General features: G+C 37.5%; 1 protein-coding gene across 1 annotated transcript in view; it reads left to right on the top strand.

The window, feature by feature from the left end:
- LOC306870984 (mothers against decapentaplegic homolog 3) overlaps positions 1–13,521 on the top strand; it is a 36,100-nt gene extending 22,579 nt beyond the window's left edge. Inside the window, exons 4-9 of the mRNA XM_079418620.1 lie at positions 2,361–2,435; positions 2,814–2,864; positions 4,608–4,820; positions 4,918–5,055; positions 5,230–5,374; positions 11,068–13,521. Coding sequence (XP_079274746.1) covers positions 2,361–2,435; positions 2,814–2,864; positions 4,608–4,820; positions 4,918–5,055; positions 5,230–5,374; positions 11,068–11,191 — 746 coding nt within the window. The 3' untranslated portion in view covers positions 11,192–13,521. The remainder of the gene's footprint in view (positions 1–2,360; positions 2,436–2,813; positions 2,865–4,607; positions 4,821–4,917; positions 5,056–5,229; positions 5,375–11,067) is intronic.
- The last annotated feature ends 1,089 nt before the right edge of the window (positions 13,522–14,610 follow it).

Here is a 14,610-nt window from a genome sequence, read left to right as displayed (position 1 = left end):
GGCCTCTTAATTAATATATCGTCATCATCTGCCACAAAGAGGCTCACTCTGAAGTAGGGATGTGCAACAGCTATCGAGTACTCAGCCGTGACAGTGACGATCGATCATGAAAACGATGATCGTGGGAAAAAATATAGCAGCACTTTTGGGGTTATAGCAGCACTCACACCCTGAGCTCTGATTATTTAACTTGCAACAGCATGCGGTTCAAAGTATAGACAAGAGAGAGAAGCTTGGCTTTGAAGTCACGTATTGATGTCTGGGTTAGCTACATGCATATCTGATTATTGCTTTTAGATGTTTCTTTTTTTTTTTTTAATACTGATCCTATAATAATGCAGCAGTGATAATTTGTTCAGCAGTAGGCATACTTCAATTAAAATTGTTTTCGTACTTCTTATAGCTTTGAAAACACGCAGGCGATTTTAGGAATCACTTGATAATGTAGATGAAAATATAGCACAAATCTTTAATCACATTAATGACATAAGCATTATAATGAGAACTTTATAGGATGTGAAATCTATAGTAAACCCTGTCCTTGCCCGTGTTTCAGCGCACTGTTGAAATCGCATCACAGGGGGAGCTCTCTCTCTTGCTATAGCGCCTAACTTAGTTCACTGGCATATGCATCCTTTTGTGCAGATGCAAGTTGTAATGTTACGTCTATGTTATGTATCTTAGTTATCTGATTTATATCATAGGAAGTGTCATAGAACGGGTTTCAGTTTATTGGCATAAAGTCAGCTTCACCTCAGGCAGCTATTCGTTTTTAGATGCTTCTTTTTTAATAACATTGCTGCATCATAATCATAATCTAACAGTGTTCTAATCATGTGTTCATAGACATGTTTTCATGTCATATTTTTATTTTTAACATTAATTTTTATAATAGTCTTCAGCTATTTTCATTATGATCGAAATAAGAAATTGCCCTTCCCTACTCTGAAGTGTTTTCCAGGTTTAATAGAGTAAGTTTAGTCTGTAGCTGTAGTCCCAGTGGTCTATTGGGCAGTGAGTGGACCACTTTACTGGAAGGATGTAGGAGGAAGAGAGAGACCAAACACATAGATACAGCAACAGCCCTGTTCACTGGCCTCCATTCAGGCAGAAGAAATCACTACATCATTGTGTTACAGTGTTGATGAAGCACCAAATAAATAAAAATAAAAATTGTTCATTAAAAATAAATCAGAAATTTTATCTATGTATAAATATAATTTTTCAAGCAGAATTATTTTAGATATTTATACCTGTATTTATTTATAACTTTGGATGTGCTTCAGTTGTAGTTTTGTGCTTTTACAAATGTTGTTATTGGACACATTTTCTTTTAAAGCCGCATTTAAACTGCAAAGTTTAAAACCCTTGTTTTGTCTCAGTGGTTGATTGACAGGTCAGAAGGCAGTCATTGACTTTTGTCCTACATCTACATTATAAATAAAGTAGTCATGCATTTCTGACCTCTTGTATATACAACAACATTCAAAAGTTTAGGTTCAGTAAGATTTTTTTTCTTTTGAAAGAAATGACATTTTTCAGCAAGGAGGCATTAAAGTCAAAGGAAGGCCTTAATATTTAATATATAATGTTACAAATGATGACCATTTCAAATAAATGCTGTTCTTTTGATCTTCTATGAATCAAAGAATCCTGAAAATATTAAGCAGCACAGCTATTCTCAACATTGTTAGCATATTAGAATGATTTCTGAAGAATATTGTGGCTCTGAAGACCAGAATAATGCCCCACACATATGTCCTTAGATACACACAAGGAACTCGAAAGAGAAAAAGGCGTAAACAATCACAGCCGTTTATTAGTCAGTCAGTCATGTTAATCCCACCTACAGGCCTGTTTTCTTCTTTTTGGACCAGTAAACAAATGACTGCTAAAGTTCTGTTGGTTATTATATTTGCAGGACTAATCAAGAGATGTGTAACTGTTGTTGCATCAGGCAGACAGAAAACAATTTATCCTGAAGTGATTTAAAGACTGCTTTTGGCTACATAAGGGGAAGATTATCCCATGGAGTATGTATGGAGTGGCTTTGGCTGGGATTAGTTCCATCAGAATGGTGTTTGCTTTAGAGAGGCAGTCTGTTACTGTAATAGAGCGGTGTGTGTTGTTTCATATCCTGCTGCTGAGCTGAACTGACCACAGCTTTCTAAATCAGGTGTCTTAATCTGAGGGGGGAAAATAAAACCATTGTGAGCCATTGTCTCTGCTGCACCTGCTAGATTTCGCCGGATGTGTTTGCTGGTGTTCCTAATCCTTCATCCATCAGCTGGGTCACTGTGTAACGAGTGTGTATGAATTGTATGTATGCAGGCTAACCTGCATGTTTGTGTGTGTTACAGAAACGCCTCCTCCAGGCTACATCAGTGAGGATGGAGAGACCAGCGATCATCAGATGAACCGCAGTATGGACACAGGTGATGCCTGTTATACCACCGTGATGTTGCATTCTTTGATTGGTTGACATGTTGAATTTTCTGCACAGCTATGAAGAAGCTCCAGTTTTGTTGGTGGCATTTCAGTTCCATATCACTTTTCCTCATTGTTTTTGAGTTGCTTTCTGATACTCGATCAGTGGTGTAAGGACGTGGATCTATACAGAAGAACATTTAGGGATGAAAACCTAAATAATTTGGACAAATGAGACAAACACGTGGTAAATGTGATGGAATGGAAGTGGAATAATTGACTCTGCACACTTGAATTATTGGAAATCTAATCAAAAGTGGTTTAGTCAAAATGTGCTGTGTACAGTCATAAACCATTAAGTTATTGATCTCTCCTTTTCATTTCAGGGTCTCCAAATCTGTCACCGAACCCTGTTTCTCCCGCCCACAACAATTTAGGTAACTCTTATTGCTTGTGTGTGTATCATTTGCACATGAATTCACGCAGGTGTCCTAGCAGAGTGCAGTTCATGATGTTAACTATGAGTCCAGATTGTTTTTGTCTTTATTAGGGCTGATGTCAGATTTTTGTGATATTTTGATATTTTTGATTCTCTCAAATCAAAAATATCTCTTTCAAATTTTGAAAAAACAACAACAAATTAAATTCAAGTTAAATTCATCTTTAACTTTGGTGTGTTCTCTTTTTTTTTTGACCAATGAATCACACTTAAAATACAAGTTTAGGGAGACTGAGTGAGTTTGTAACCACAACTGGCCAATAGCGTACAAAAAGACCTTCTTGTGGATCTTCCTGCAGATTAGGGTGTTTAACTCCCCATAATGTTTTTAATGTAATTTTAAAAAGCTCCCACACTTGCAAGCTAACTTTTTCATATGTGGGTAGAGGGTCTCGCTTTTAAATATTGGTGTATTGAGGCATGTTTATACAATGTTTTTTTTTTTATCATTTAAAATCTAAGAACTGTCTTTTTGTTTCTTCATATTTGCTTGAAGAATTTCTTGTGCTGTCTTTAAAATAAATGACATTTGGTTTGACATTTTGTTATTAATGAAAAGCATGACATTCATGCTTTTTTTTTATGTGGCTTGAATGTCCAAATGCTCCTGGGAGCCACCATTTGTGGGATATTTTCAGAGTCTTCCTGACATTCGGTTGCATTGACAGCTCTTCTTCATGATTCAGATGCTGATACAACAGAACACTATACTAAAATACCTAATGTTTCATACACTGCTATCCAACAGAGCTACATTGCTGCTGAATCTACAGAGTCATGACAACAATAACAACAACATAAAGATACTAGCTGGGCAAAGACTGACCACTGCAAACAGATACAGAGACCATAAATAAACTACATGCCTCGCGAAAACACAAACATACAGCATAGACGGTGTAGACTGTCGTGATTTAATGAGTAGTATGAACTAGTTTTTATTTTGTTATGAATTGGACAAAACTGAGTTAACAGTTTGAATCAGTCTAATGACTCACTCTCTGACTGAGTCAGTTAAAGTAGTTCTTATTCGCTTATTGTAGTCATTATGTTCCTTATGTCCAACTAAAGGACTTTTACTGTATTTTAAAGCTTGTGAAACCTAAATCAGTGCAAATACTGACCGATTGTTCATATAACGGTGTGTAATTAAAAATACACATTTAGTAGAGTGTTTGTAGAAATCTTTTCAGTCTCTCAGAGGAAATGGATTGCTGAAAGAAATATTTGTATGTCCCCAAAACAACTTGGATGAAAACACTAAACATCCTGTCAGTTACCATCTTAGCAAGGGAGGGCCCGCAGTTCCTTTTGTATCAGATCGTACTTTTGCAGACAGCGCTCAGATCCCACAGCGATTTCTCTTCTCCACAGCAGTGGTGTGTGTGTATATGTCGGAGAGAAATGCCATTGCCATAAGCCTGTAATTTTCTACAGTTTTGCGTCCAACTGATGATGGTATTTCCCGATTCAGCCTTTATTTCTGGGAAGTAACATTTACTCTTGACATCACAGTGTCGTCAGTTCCCAACTCTTCGGTTATCCCCACCCATTTGTTTGTTTTTCTTTTTCCTGTCTTTTTTTTTTCTTTTCTATTTCTTTTCCACCGCCTATTTCTGTGCATGTCTGTGTGTTTTGGATTCTCTCCTTTTTTATTGTTCTTTTTTCCTCTTTATTTCAGATCTACAGCCAGTGACATACTGTGAACCAGCGTTCTGGTGCTCTATTTCCTACTATGAGCTGAACCAGAGAGTCGGTGAAACTTTCCATGCCTCTCAGCCCTCTTTAACAGTAGACGGCTTCACAGACCCATCCAACTCTGAGCGCTTCTGCCTGGGCCTGCTGTCCAATGTGAATCGCAACGCTGCTGTGGAGCTTACACGCAGACACATTGGTGCACACCCTCGTTCTAAATCACTCATTCATTAGACAGTTATTAAAAAATTATATTTTATTTTATCTGCTTATGTGGCAACCTTATGTTTTTGCAGGCCGGGGTGTGCGTTTGTACTACATTGGAGGTGAGGTGTTTGCAGAGTGTCTAAGTGATAGTGCCATTTTTGTTCAGAGTCCCAACTGTAACCAACGTTACGGCTGGCACCCCGCCACTGTTTGCAAGATCCCACCTGGTAAGATAAAACAAGAGTCCCTCAACAAATAGCGAGTTCAATAACTGAGTTACTGAATAGCTGTACTAAAAAGAATTAAAACAGAGCTTGCTTCCTTGAGAGTTGCTTGACATTAAGCTAAATCAATTTTTCTTTGAGTTTATGAACGTTTCAAACTGCTTTGTGTCCATCCAGGCTGTAATCTGAAGATTTTTAATAACCAGGAGTTTGCAGCTCTATTGGCCCAGTCTGTGAATCAGGGTTTTGAGGCCGTGTACCAGCTCACCCGCATGTGCACCATTCGCATGAGCTTCGTGAAGGGCTGGGGAGCAGAGTACAGGTACAATTGCTACAATCACTTCACTCTTTCCATATCTATTAGCTCGCTTGCCACTCTTGGAATGTGGCCTTGATTTGACTCGCTCAAAGACTTTTGAATGAATCACTTGTGAAGTGGTGTTACCCAAAACCACAGAAGCCACCCACACTTCCTGTTAAATTCTTTGAGTTTGATTGTCGTAATCAGCTTTTTGTAGAAAAATAATTATGAATACTCAATGACGTAAAAACACTACAGCTTTTTGCTTTATTTGACATTTATATTTATTGTAATGCCTTAATTTTAATCAAATAGACCATAAAGAGAAACCATCATAAAAATATTAAATATAAAAACTTTGATCAGTACCGTAAGATGCTAAACAATTAAAAGTGTTATTCAAGTGTTAAATTAGTTGTTAAAGTTAGTAATTAGTTGTGTTAAGTGTTAAAGTAGTTAAATTAGTGTTATAAATTAGTTGTTTAAAAATTAACTTTTAAGTGAGTGTTAGATGATAGAAAGGTAATCTATATGTGAAAATAGGTTTAATAAACATACACAATTAAATATCCAGTATTGGCTGGTCTGATATAGATCCAATCAGGCTGCACAATATATGTATCCACCATATTTGTTGTTAGCCAGTATTAAGAAATTTTGTTATTTTATTGATCTTAGCTGATGTTGGAAATTTTAATTCCAACTTGTTCATTTAAATGACTGATTTTAGGTGCCAGGGTTTTTTATTTTTTATTTAATTTTTTAAAGTTATTTAGACTAAATAACTAGAAATTATACAATTATAATATCATCCATAAGTTGCTATCTCAGATATATTTATTGAAAATTATTAGCTGGAAATAATCAGCTTTTTGGTATCGGCCAGTATTTTAATAATATTTGATAAAGAAAATAAAGAAAAAATCTCTAATATCAGCAAATATAAATAGTAATGATAGAATCTGATAATGCCCAAACCATTTTACCGCTCCATAGAACAATAGGAGGGAGTGACTTTTTAAGGCTATTTAAGTATAGACAAGCCTGTGGGGTCAAGGCAGGGTCTGACAGGCTGTGGTTTGTCTGTGTTTTTCCTGGTCTGGCTTGCTCTGGTGAAGAGCTCTGACGTAGGAACCCAACCCGGTGTCTACCAGCTTAGCATGTCCATCATATAAACTGTTAGGTCTGCGCTGGCAAATCATTCCACACCAAACAAACTCACACATGGTGTGCTTCAAAACGTCAGAGTTTCCTGGTCTCTTTCTCTTTTTCTCCCCCTCTTGCGCTTTTGAGTAACTTCATTGTTTGAGCCCAAGGAACCAAGACCCTAATCGGAAGCAGTTGTGGGTTTTGACCAGGGACATCTGTGACGAAAGCTTGAAGAAAATAGGAAAGAGTAAGACTGGTGTGAGAGAGAGTGAGACTGTGGTTTCCAGACAGCTTGGCGTGTGGAGACGCAATCTGAGCAATCTTGGGTTTCGGGCAGACACCCACTCTCTCTCTCTCACGCCCCTCCACGTCTCTCCACCTTCAGATCCACCTCTTTAAGTGCTGACAAACTGTCCCTGTTGCAGTTTAAAAATGCCATTTGAGCACTTTGGTTGGTTGGACCATGTATTTACCATCACGTCAGTGAGTGCCTTTGTCTGAATTCAGCTTTATAGTCTTTCAGTTGCCTGTTACCTAAGCTGCCCCAGATTACTTGGTTGATAACGACACTTGATTTCACCTTGTGAATTTTTTTTTTTTTTTTTTTTGTCTTGTCCAAAACTTGACATTAAATGTGCTAATCATTTCACAGTATCCGCATAGAAGAGGTAACTTTTGAGTTTAGGAAAAGCCTTTCTCACTCTCCTGCTTTCTCTCTTTCACACTACTCCATCTCTTTTTCTCTCTTAATACGCCTTAGACTTGTGGAGACTGCGGCCGGTGCTTATGCTGTATTTCAGCACTACCCTTATAAACAGCCAGAGGTCTATTAATTTACTGAGAAACTCATGTCGACGAAGTAGAGATAGTCAAACGTTCAATACAAGAAGTTGCAAAGAAAACAGTGGGCAGACACATCATTGCTGGATAGAGCTGTAATGAAAAGGGTATAAAATGTTAGGGTTACATTGTGAGGTGATTCGAAACACAATGTGGAAGCAGCAGAACAGTTTAAATAACCAAAGTAAATAAAAGTTAAGAGGCAGAATGTTCTCCAAGAACTCACACTTCCTTTTTAATCACATTACTTATAAGATTCAAGATTTTTATTTGTCACATACACAATTATACAGAGTATAACCAGCAGTGAAATGTAGGTCAGGTCCGCTCCAAGGACAGTGCAATTGTATAGAATACAAATATGAAAAAAATATATAGAATAAAATAAAATAAAAGATAAAAAAATATAAATGTGCAGGTCAGTATGTTGTTGAGTTAAATAGTAATAAGAGGAATGTGCAAAAAAATGTGCAAAAAAATGTGCAAAAAAGTTGTACAGGGTATTTAAATGGCAGCAATATGAGGTAGAGAAAAATTATGAATAGCTTATTGATATGGTGATATTTACATGGAGTCATGTGATGTTATGACACAGAGTTAGAGTTTAGGAGCCTGATGGCCTGGGGGAAGAAGCTCCTCCTAAGTCTCTCAGTTTTTGCCATCAGGCTACGGATGGAATCAAAGTGAATAGATGGTTACCAGGGTGATTAGAGTCCTTGATTATTTTGACAGCTCTATTTTTGCAGCGTTTGAGGTAGATGTCCTGCAGAGAGGGGAGAGCAGACCCTGAGATGCGCTCAGCTAAGCGCACAACTCTCTGTAGTGCTTTGCAGTCCTGATTGGAGCTGTTTCCATACCACACTGAGATGCACTGAGTCAATACACTTTCTATGGTCCCTGAATAGAAAGTTTTCAGGATTGCTGGTGAGACCCTGAATTTCCTCAGCTGACGCAGATGGTACAGTCTTTGCCTGGCTTTCTTAACCTGTGTTTGGATGTGTGTAGTCCAAGTCAGGTTCTCGGAGATGTTTACACCGAGGTACTTGAAGCTGCTCACCCTCTCCACAGGGGTCCCACTGATCATAAGAGGAGTGTAGGGCTGCTGCTGTCTCTTCCTAAAGTCCACGATCAGCTCTTTAGTTTTGCTCACATTCAGAGAGAGACAGTTGTCCTGGCACCATGATGTGAGTCTCTCTACCTCGTCCCAATATGCGTTCATATCGTTGTTGGAGATGAGGCCCAGAACCACAGTATCATCAGCGAATTTGACAATAGATGTGGAGCTGTGAGAGGACACGCAGTCATGCGTGTAGAGAGAGTAGAGCAGGGGACTCAGGACACAGCCCTGTGGGGCACCTATGTTCAGAGTGATGGAGTTTGAGGTGAACTGGCCAACTTTCACCACTTGAGGTCTGCCGGTGAGGAAATCGTGAGGAAGAAGATTTCTTAAGGATTATGTGACACTGAAGACTGTAGTAATGACGGCTGAAAATTCAGCTTTGCCAGCTTTGCTTTCAGGATAAATTACACTTTAAAATATATTAAATTAGAAAACAGAGTTTTTAAATTGTAATAATATTTATATTTTATTACATTGTAATAATATTAAATTTTAATAATAATCTTGCCCAAACCAAATTTTGGAACAGTAGTGTAGTGTAAAACTTTAGTTTAACAGTGGGTATGGTTTTCTGTTGACCTCCGATTGATTGACACATACATGCTCGTTTGCTGTTACAAATAACTAACATATATAACAATTACATCTGTGTAAAAATAAAAAAATAAAAAAACTTTCTCCCCTTCAAAATGTTTTTCACTACTTACTATATGATTGATTGAGTGATTGGCTTTATTAATCCCTAAGGGAAATTCACGTCACAGCAATCTCACCACACAGTAAATAGATAAAAAAAATAAAATAAAATAAAAGCCTACACATTACTGTATTTCATACAGCCCCCCCCCCCCCCCCCCCCCCCCCTCGTTTAAAGCATCACAGTACGCTCTACACCATGTTATACAAAATACAATTAAAAATTCTACATCAGTCATCTAATATGACATTGATTATATAATCTAATGACTGTTGGTAAAAACTTAATTTTGTATAGTTCCTTATAATACCGGGGCTGAATTAATCTTGAGCTAAAAGTACTCACACTGGCTTGGACTGTTTCATGAAGATGACAATCTTGATTCATTATACTGACCAATTTATCAGTCATTCTATCCTGTGCTATCACATCAATAGTGGGCAACACACAACCCACCACAGAACCTGCCTTTTTATCAGCTTTTTGAGTTTGTTCTTCTCCTTCACTAACAATCCCCCTCCCCAGCAGGTGACAGCATACAAGATCACAGATGATACCACAGAATCATAAAAGGTCTTCAACAGTACCTGACTTACACCAAAGGATCTCAGTCGCCTTAATAAAAGATTTGTTTAATCAATATTGGAATTTATTGCTGGCTATTTTCATTGTAGATTTAGTTGTTTGTTTGTTTGTTTGTTTTTTATTATTCTCTAAGTGCTGAAGTGACTAACTCATGTAGGAGGAGAGGGACTGAGATTCAGGAGAGACTTACACACGTGTGTGTGTGGGTGGAAGGATTAGAGAAAATCACATTGAGAAGTGGAGCAGCGTAAGGTGTTGTGAACAGCGGTTCTGAGACCGTGTCTGTTCACGTTTGTGTGTGAGCACAAGCGAGGGGACGAGTATTGTGTAAGCATTGTGGAATGTAAAAGATGTGTGCTTGGCAGTGAATACCGTCCCTGTGAGGGACCAAAGCAGAGAACAGCAGAGCAGAGTTTACACACAGTTGATACCCTGACAAACCAGCAAACTCTGTGAACTGTGATTTCCTGCTAGTCATTTACAGTGAAGGATGTTAGTGGACAATTCAAGAATCCATACATACTTGAAAAAAATCTATATATTATTAGTTTTAGAAACAAACCTTAAAATATATTTAGTTTTTGCTTGATCACATGGTGGAAACTTAAAGGGATTGTTAAGTATTTAATTAAAAAAATGTGTTATCTACTTAGCCTCATGTTCTAAACCTGTATGACTTTTTCTTTTACCACAAAAGAAGATATTTTGGTGACCACTGACTTGTGTTGTATGGACAAAACATTTCTCTCTCTGACATTTCTCAAAATATCTTCATGTTCAACTGAAGAAAGTAAATCATACAGATTTTAAACACGAGGGTATGAAAATTATGGACACAATGTTTATTTTTGGTTGAACTTTCCCTTTAAACCAAACTTAATGTTCCAATTTCATTGCATTTAGATGATGATAAAATATCTAAACAAGTGCCATTTATTATAAAGAATGATGAGCAAAATATTTCAAAAGAGGTTTGGTAAGTTTTAAATTGTAACACAGTAAACAATTAAAGAACATGTCTTGAGACCAAAGAAAAAAAAAATGGTTTTCGTGGTCTCAAAATATTTCTGATCCAAACAAAGGCATGCAACAGATAATTAAAACGTGTAATGATATTCAAGTGCCAATCACTGAAATTGCACATTGCTAAAGAAATGCAAGATGAAGTGTATATGCATACGAGGAATCTCCTGAGAAAAAAATTGGAAACACTGATCTGATGCAGTCAAATTCCCATATTAAAGTGTCTGAATACTATGAGTTTGTTTATTTTCTTTTCTATCTTAACTCCTTTGTTTCTCTCTCTTTTTTTAATGCGGTCAGGCGGCAGACAGTGACTAGCACCCCCTGCTGGATAGAACTGCACCTGAACGGTCCTCTTCAGTGGCTGGACAAAGTGCTCACTCAGATGGGCTCCCCCTCCATCCGCTGCTCCAGTGTGTCATAGGAGAAATGCTCCTTACACATATACAACACATACAAACCAGATCTGGAAAAATAAAGTTCTTTCAGGAGAGTAAGGCTGAAGACCTTCATACCTACCAACCAATTGGGTTTCACAGACTCACACACGTGTTTGTCTCATGTTGGAGGAGTGTATTTCTGTATATGTATATATTCGTTTTTAATGTTGTCGTTGTTAGCCATTTTAATTGCCATTATTGATATAAAATATTACCATTTATGTTATATGTTGTTATATAGCATGTATATGTAACATCTCTCCTTTGTCCTGTCTTTTATGATGCTGTGTTAGGTACATGTTTACCACAACAGGTATATGAAAAGCTTGATTATTTTTTTTAGAGACATGAAAAAAGTGCTTTTTTTTTGTAAAGGGAAAATATGAAGTTTTTCAAACATCACTTAAACTGTAAATTTGTTCTTTTTTGGTTTTGTCAAAATAATGGAAGCTTGGTCCATAATGTTTTATAGTACATATCAAGAACTTGAACTTCCTCCTAAAATTTGACACTTTTTTTTTTTAGCAGCGTCTTCAAACATTGAAAACTCAAGTTAATATTCTTTAAGTTTCCCCAAAACATTGAAGTTCTATATCCTGTTTTGGCCTAGGCAGTGAAATGTTCTTTAAAGAACATACGTGAGCTATTCACAAAAAATACACATACATTAGCAATTCAACTTTTTAAAATTCACTACACCGAATACTATGTAACAAACTTCATATAAGCACATAACAGTTTATGTTACACTTGTGAAAGTGTTATCTATGCTTCACAGTGTCTCTGTTCTGTTATGTTGAAATGTTAGGGCCTTTTGTCATTGCACAGATGCTGAGAGCCAGATACTCTTCCTACAGCAGTTTTCCAGTTGTAGTGTTTTTCATCTCTCAACAAGCCTAGCATGTATGTGGACATTATTTGTGTATGTTATTACTGTGCCAGCAGTCCTCAGTGAGCGTTTTGTGGTATCTGGTCTAGTCTGCAGTGAACCGGCTGTCTGCTCTGTCTTAATGAATGTGAATTATTGAGTTTACAGGATTCATCGCTCAGTGTTTTTAGTGAGCGGGTGAGGAGCTTTTCAAGGTCTGGTGAGGTCTCTCAGTTGTCTGCTTTGGAGAAAAACGTTTCTCTGTGTTGTGGTAGATTTTCAAAACTGGGCATTACATCATATTGCGCATTAAGAAGTTGGCACTTCATGTCTCACAATATCGGCTGTGTCTGTGCATACCGTATGCACACACACACCTGCGGGTCTTCATGTCCTCTCATCCCCCAGAAATAAAACTGAGTGAGTGTGCCTTCGCAGCAACTTTCATAACAGAGTTTGTAAATAGTATATTGGAGACAGGCGTTAATCCGTATTGACTAAGTGGGTTGTCCAATGTTGGACCACTCAGGGTTGTGATCTTTTCTCAGCTGAACTTGTAAATATGTTTAATAAATTGATTATGCATGCCTATTTTCTGAAATTCATGCCATTTGTACTGTAGACTCTATTTTGCTACCAAATATTTTTTCAGAAGTGGGACGGGAAAGTAAATGCTCTTACCTCTGTGTTTGAAAGGTGGGGCTTGTACTGCTGGCAGGTTTTTGTAAGGTTAACCATGTATTTTTTTTTATACGTCAGATGCTCATAGGATATGGAGAAAGGCCTGAAGAAGGGAAATGTCACAATGGGCTTTGTGAAAGGTAGATCATGTACAGTACTTTGTTCACCGCAGGTCAGTGTGATGCACTTGCAATGAGGAGCTCTTTGCATGCCTTTTGAAATTCTCTGATCTCCCAATGTGTTGTACAGGAATCATGGAAGAAAGTATAGAATTTAGGTGAATTATGTACTTCGCAGACAGTAGAAAAGATGTGTAACATCTGTGTGCATAAATGTTCATAAGAACTGTTGGGTGATTTAGATGCTGTACTTTGATAAAGTCAGCGTGTTATTGTGTTGACTAGGATTCCTTGAAATGTATTTAAACCTCTTGATGTTATCCGGAAAAAGGTACTGAAATTATTCAGGAAATGATTTATTGTCCATTTAAGCAAACATTAAGTGTTTTCTTTGAGAGGGAAAAAAAATAATTTTCTCAACAAATTGTTGAATATATTTTATATATGTGCATTTATTGTGCTTGTGTTAATCTTTCACATTCAGCGACGTTGTGGCTAAGTGATTGTTGTGCTTGACATTGTTAGATTTCTTCTTTGTACAAGTATATAATCGTTATTATTTCTCTCCATCTTTAAAGTTTGTAGAGAGAAAAAAAAGTTTGTTATTGTACCTTTGTCATTTGTACCTTTAATAAATATGTAAATGAAAAATGTCTTATTCGTCTGATTTGTTAGTCTTCTCAGACATTTTCCTCTTTTTATCTGTGTTCCAGTCAAGTTCGGCTTAGTTTTTTATGATCACCACAATGCAGTAAAAGGTGCATTACTAGGATACAGGTAACACAACCCTGGGCCTTGACCTACTGCAAACTTGTTTCCTTGCTAAAATGTGAAAGCTCTCTTTGTTCAGAAGACCCTGAGGGCAGGGAGACATTGGAATTCTTCTCAACCGCACATGTCTTCACAAAATTTGTCAGTAAAACATAGGTTAAAAAGTAGAGCAACTTGCTCACATTGAAGCAGTCCAGGTGTTTGGTGACTTCAGCTGGTGCAAATGAGTCAATGATGAGTGTACACTCACCTCAATAAAATTTATTCAAACACAGATTCCTCTCACAATGTTGACCATAACTCAGTATCACATAAATCATTTCAGGCAAATGCTGAAATATCCACAACACCATTTAGTGCTCATTGATGGATCAGACAGACACCAGACTGAGAGTTTAACTCTCAACCCTGCTGCTGAAAGATTAACGCTGAGGTTTGAGGGCCAAAACCTACTAACACCGTAGCCCATGAATCATTCACGGCTTCTCGAATGCGTAGAGCACTGGGTCAAGGTTTGTTTCGGGTTCATGAGGCAGCTGAATTTGCTCTCTTCAGTAGTCTGGTGCATTATTTCCGTCGCGCTGGCGCCCTCTGTGGGCAGATGAGAGTAACGCGTGCGCTGTCACGAGTGTGTATTGACTGAAGCAATCAGACGGGCAAGTTTGTTTGCGGTTCAATCACCATCAATCACCAGCTTAAATGTCTTTGATTTTTTTCATTTAACCATAACACTTCACACCTGATCTTTATTGTTGAGTAAACCCGGGATTAGAGTTTCTCCGGCCTAGTTTTACTACACTAGCTGCGTCAGAGGAGCCTACATTGAATTACACAAAGAACTTGCTTCTTGACCCGAGTTGTGCAAATATGCAATATTCACGAAACAGATGGCGAACAAACAGGATGACCGACCTACTGCATTCTCGAAATGTGTAAACAATGAACACTTTACTATCCCATAATG

The sequence above is a fragment of the Barbus barbus genome (assembly GCF_936440315.1).
Source record: "Barbus barbus genome assembly, chromosome: 1".
Lineage (NCBI taxonomy): Eukaryota > Metazoa > Chordata > Actinopteri > Cypriniformes > Cyprinidae > Barbus > Barbus barbus.
This window is presented reverse-complemented; position numbering and strand designations above follow the sequence as displayed.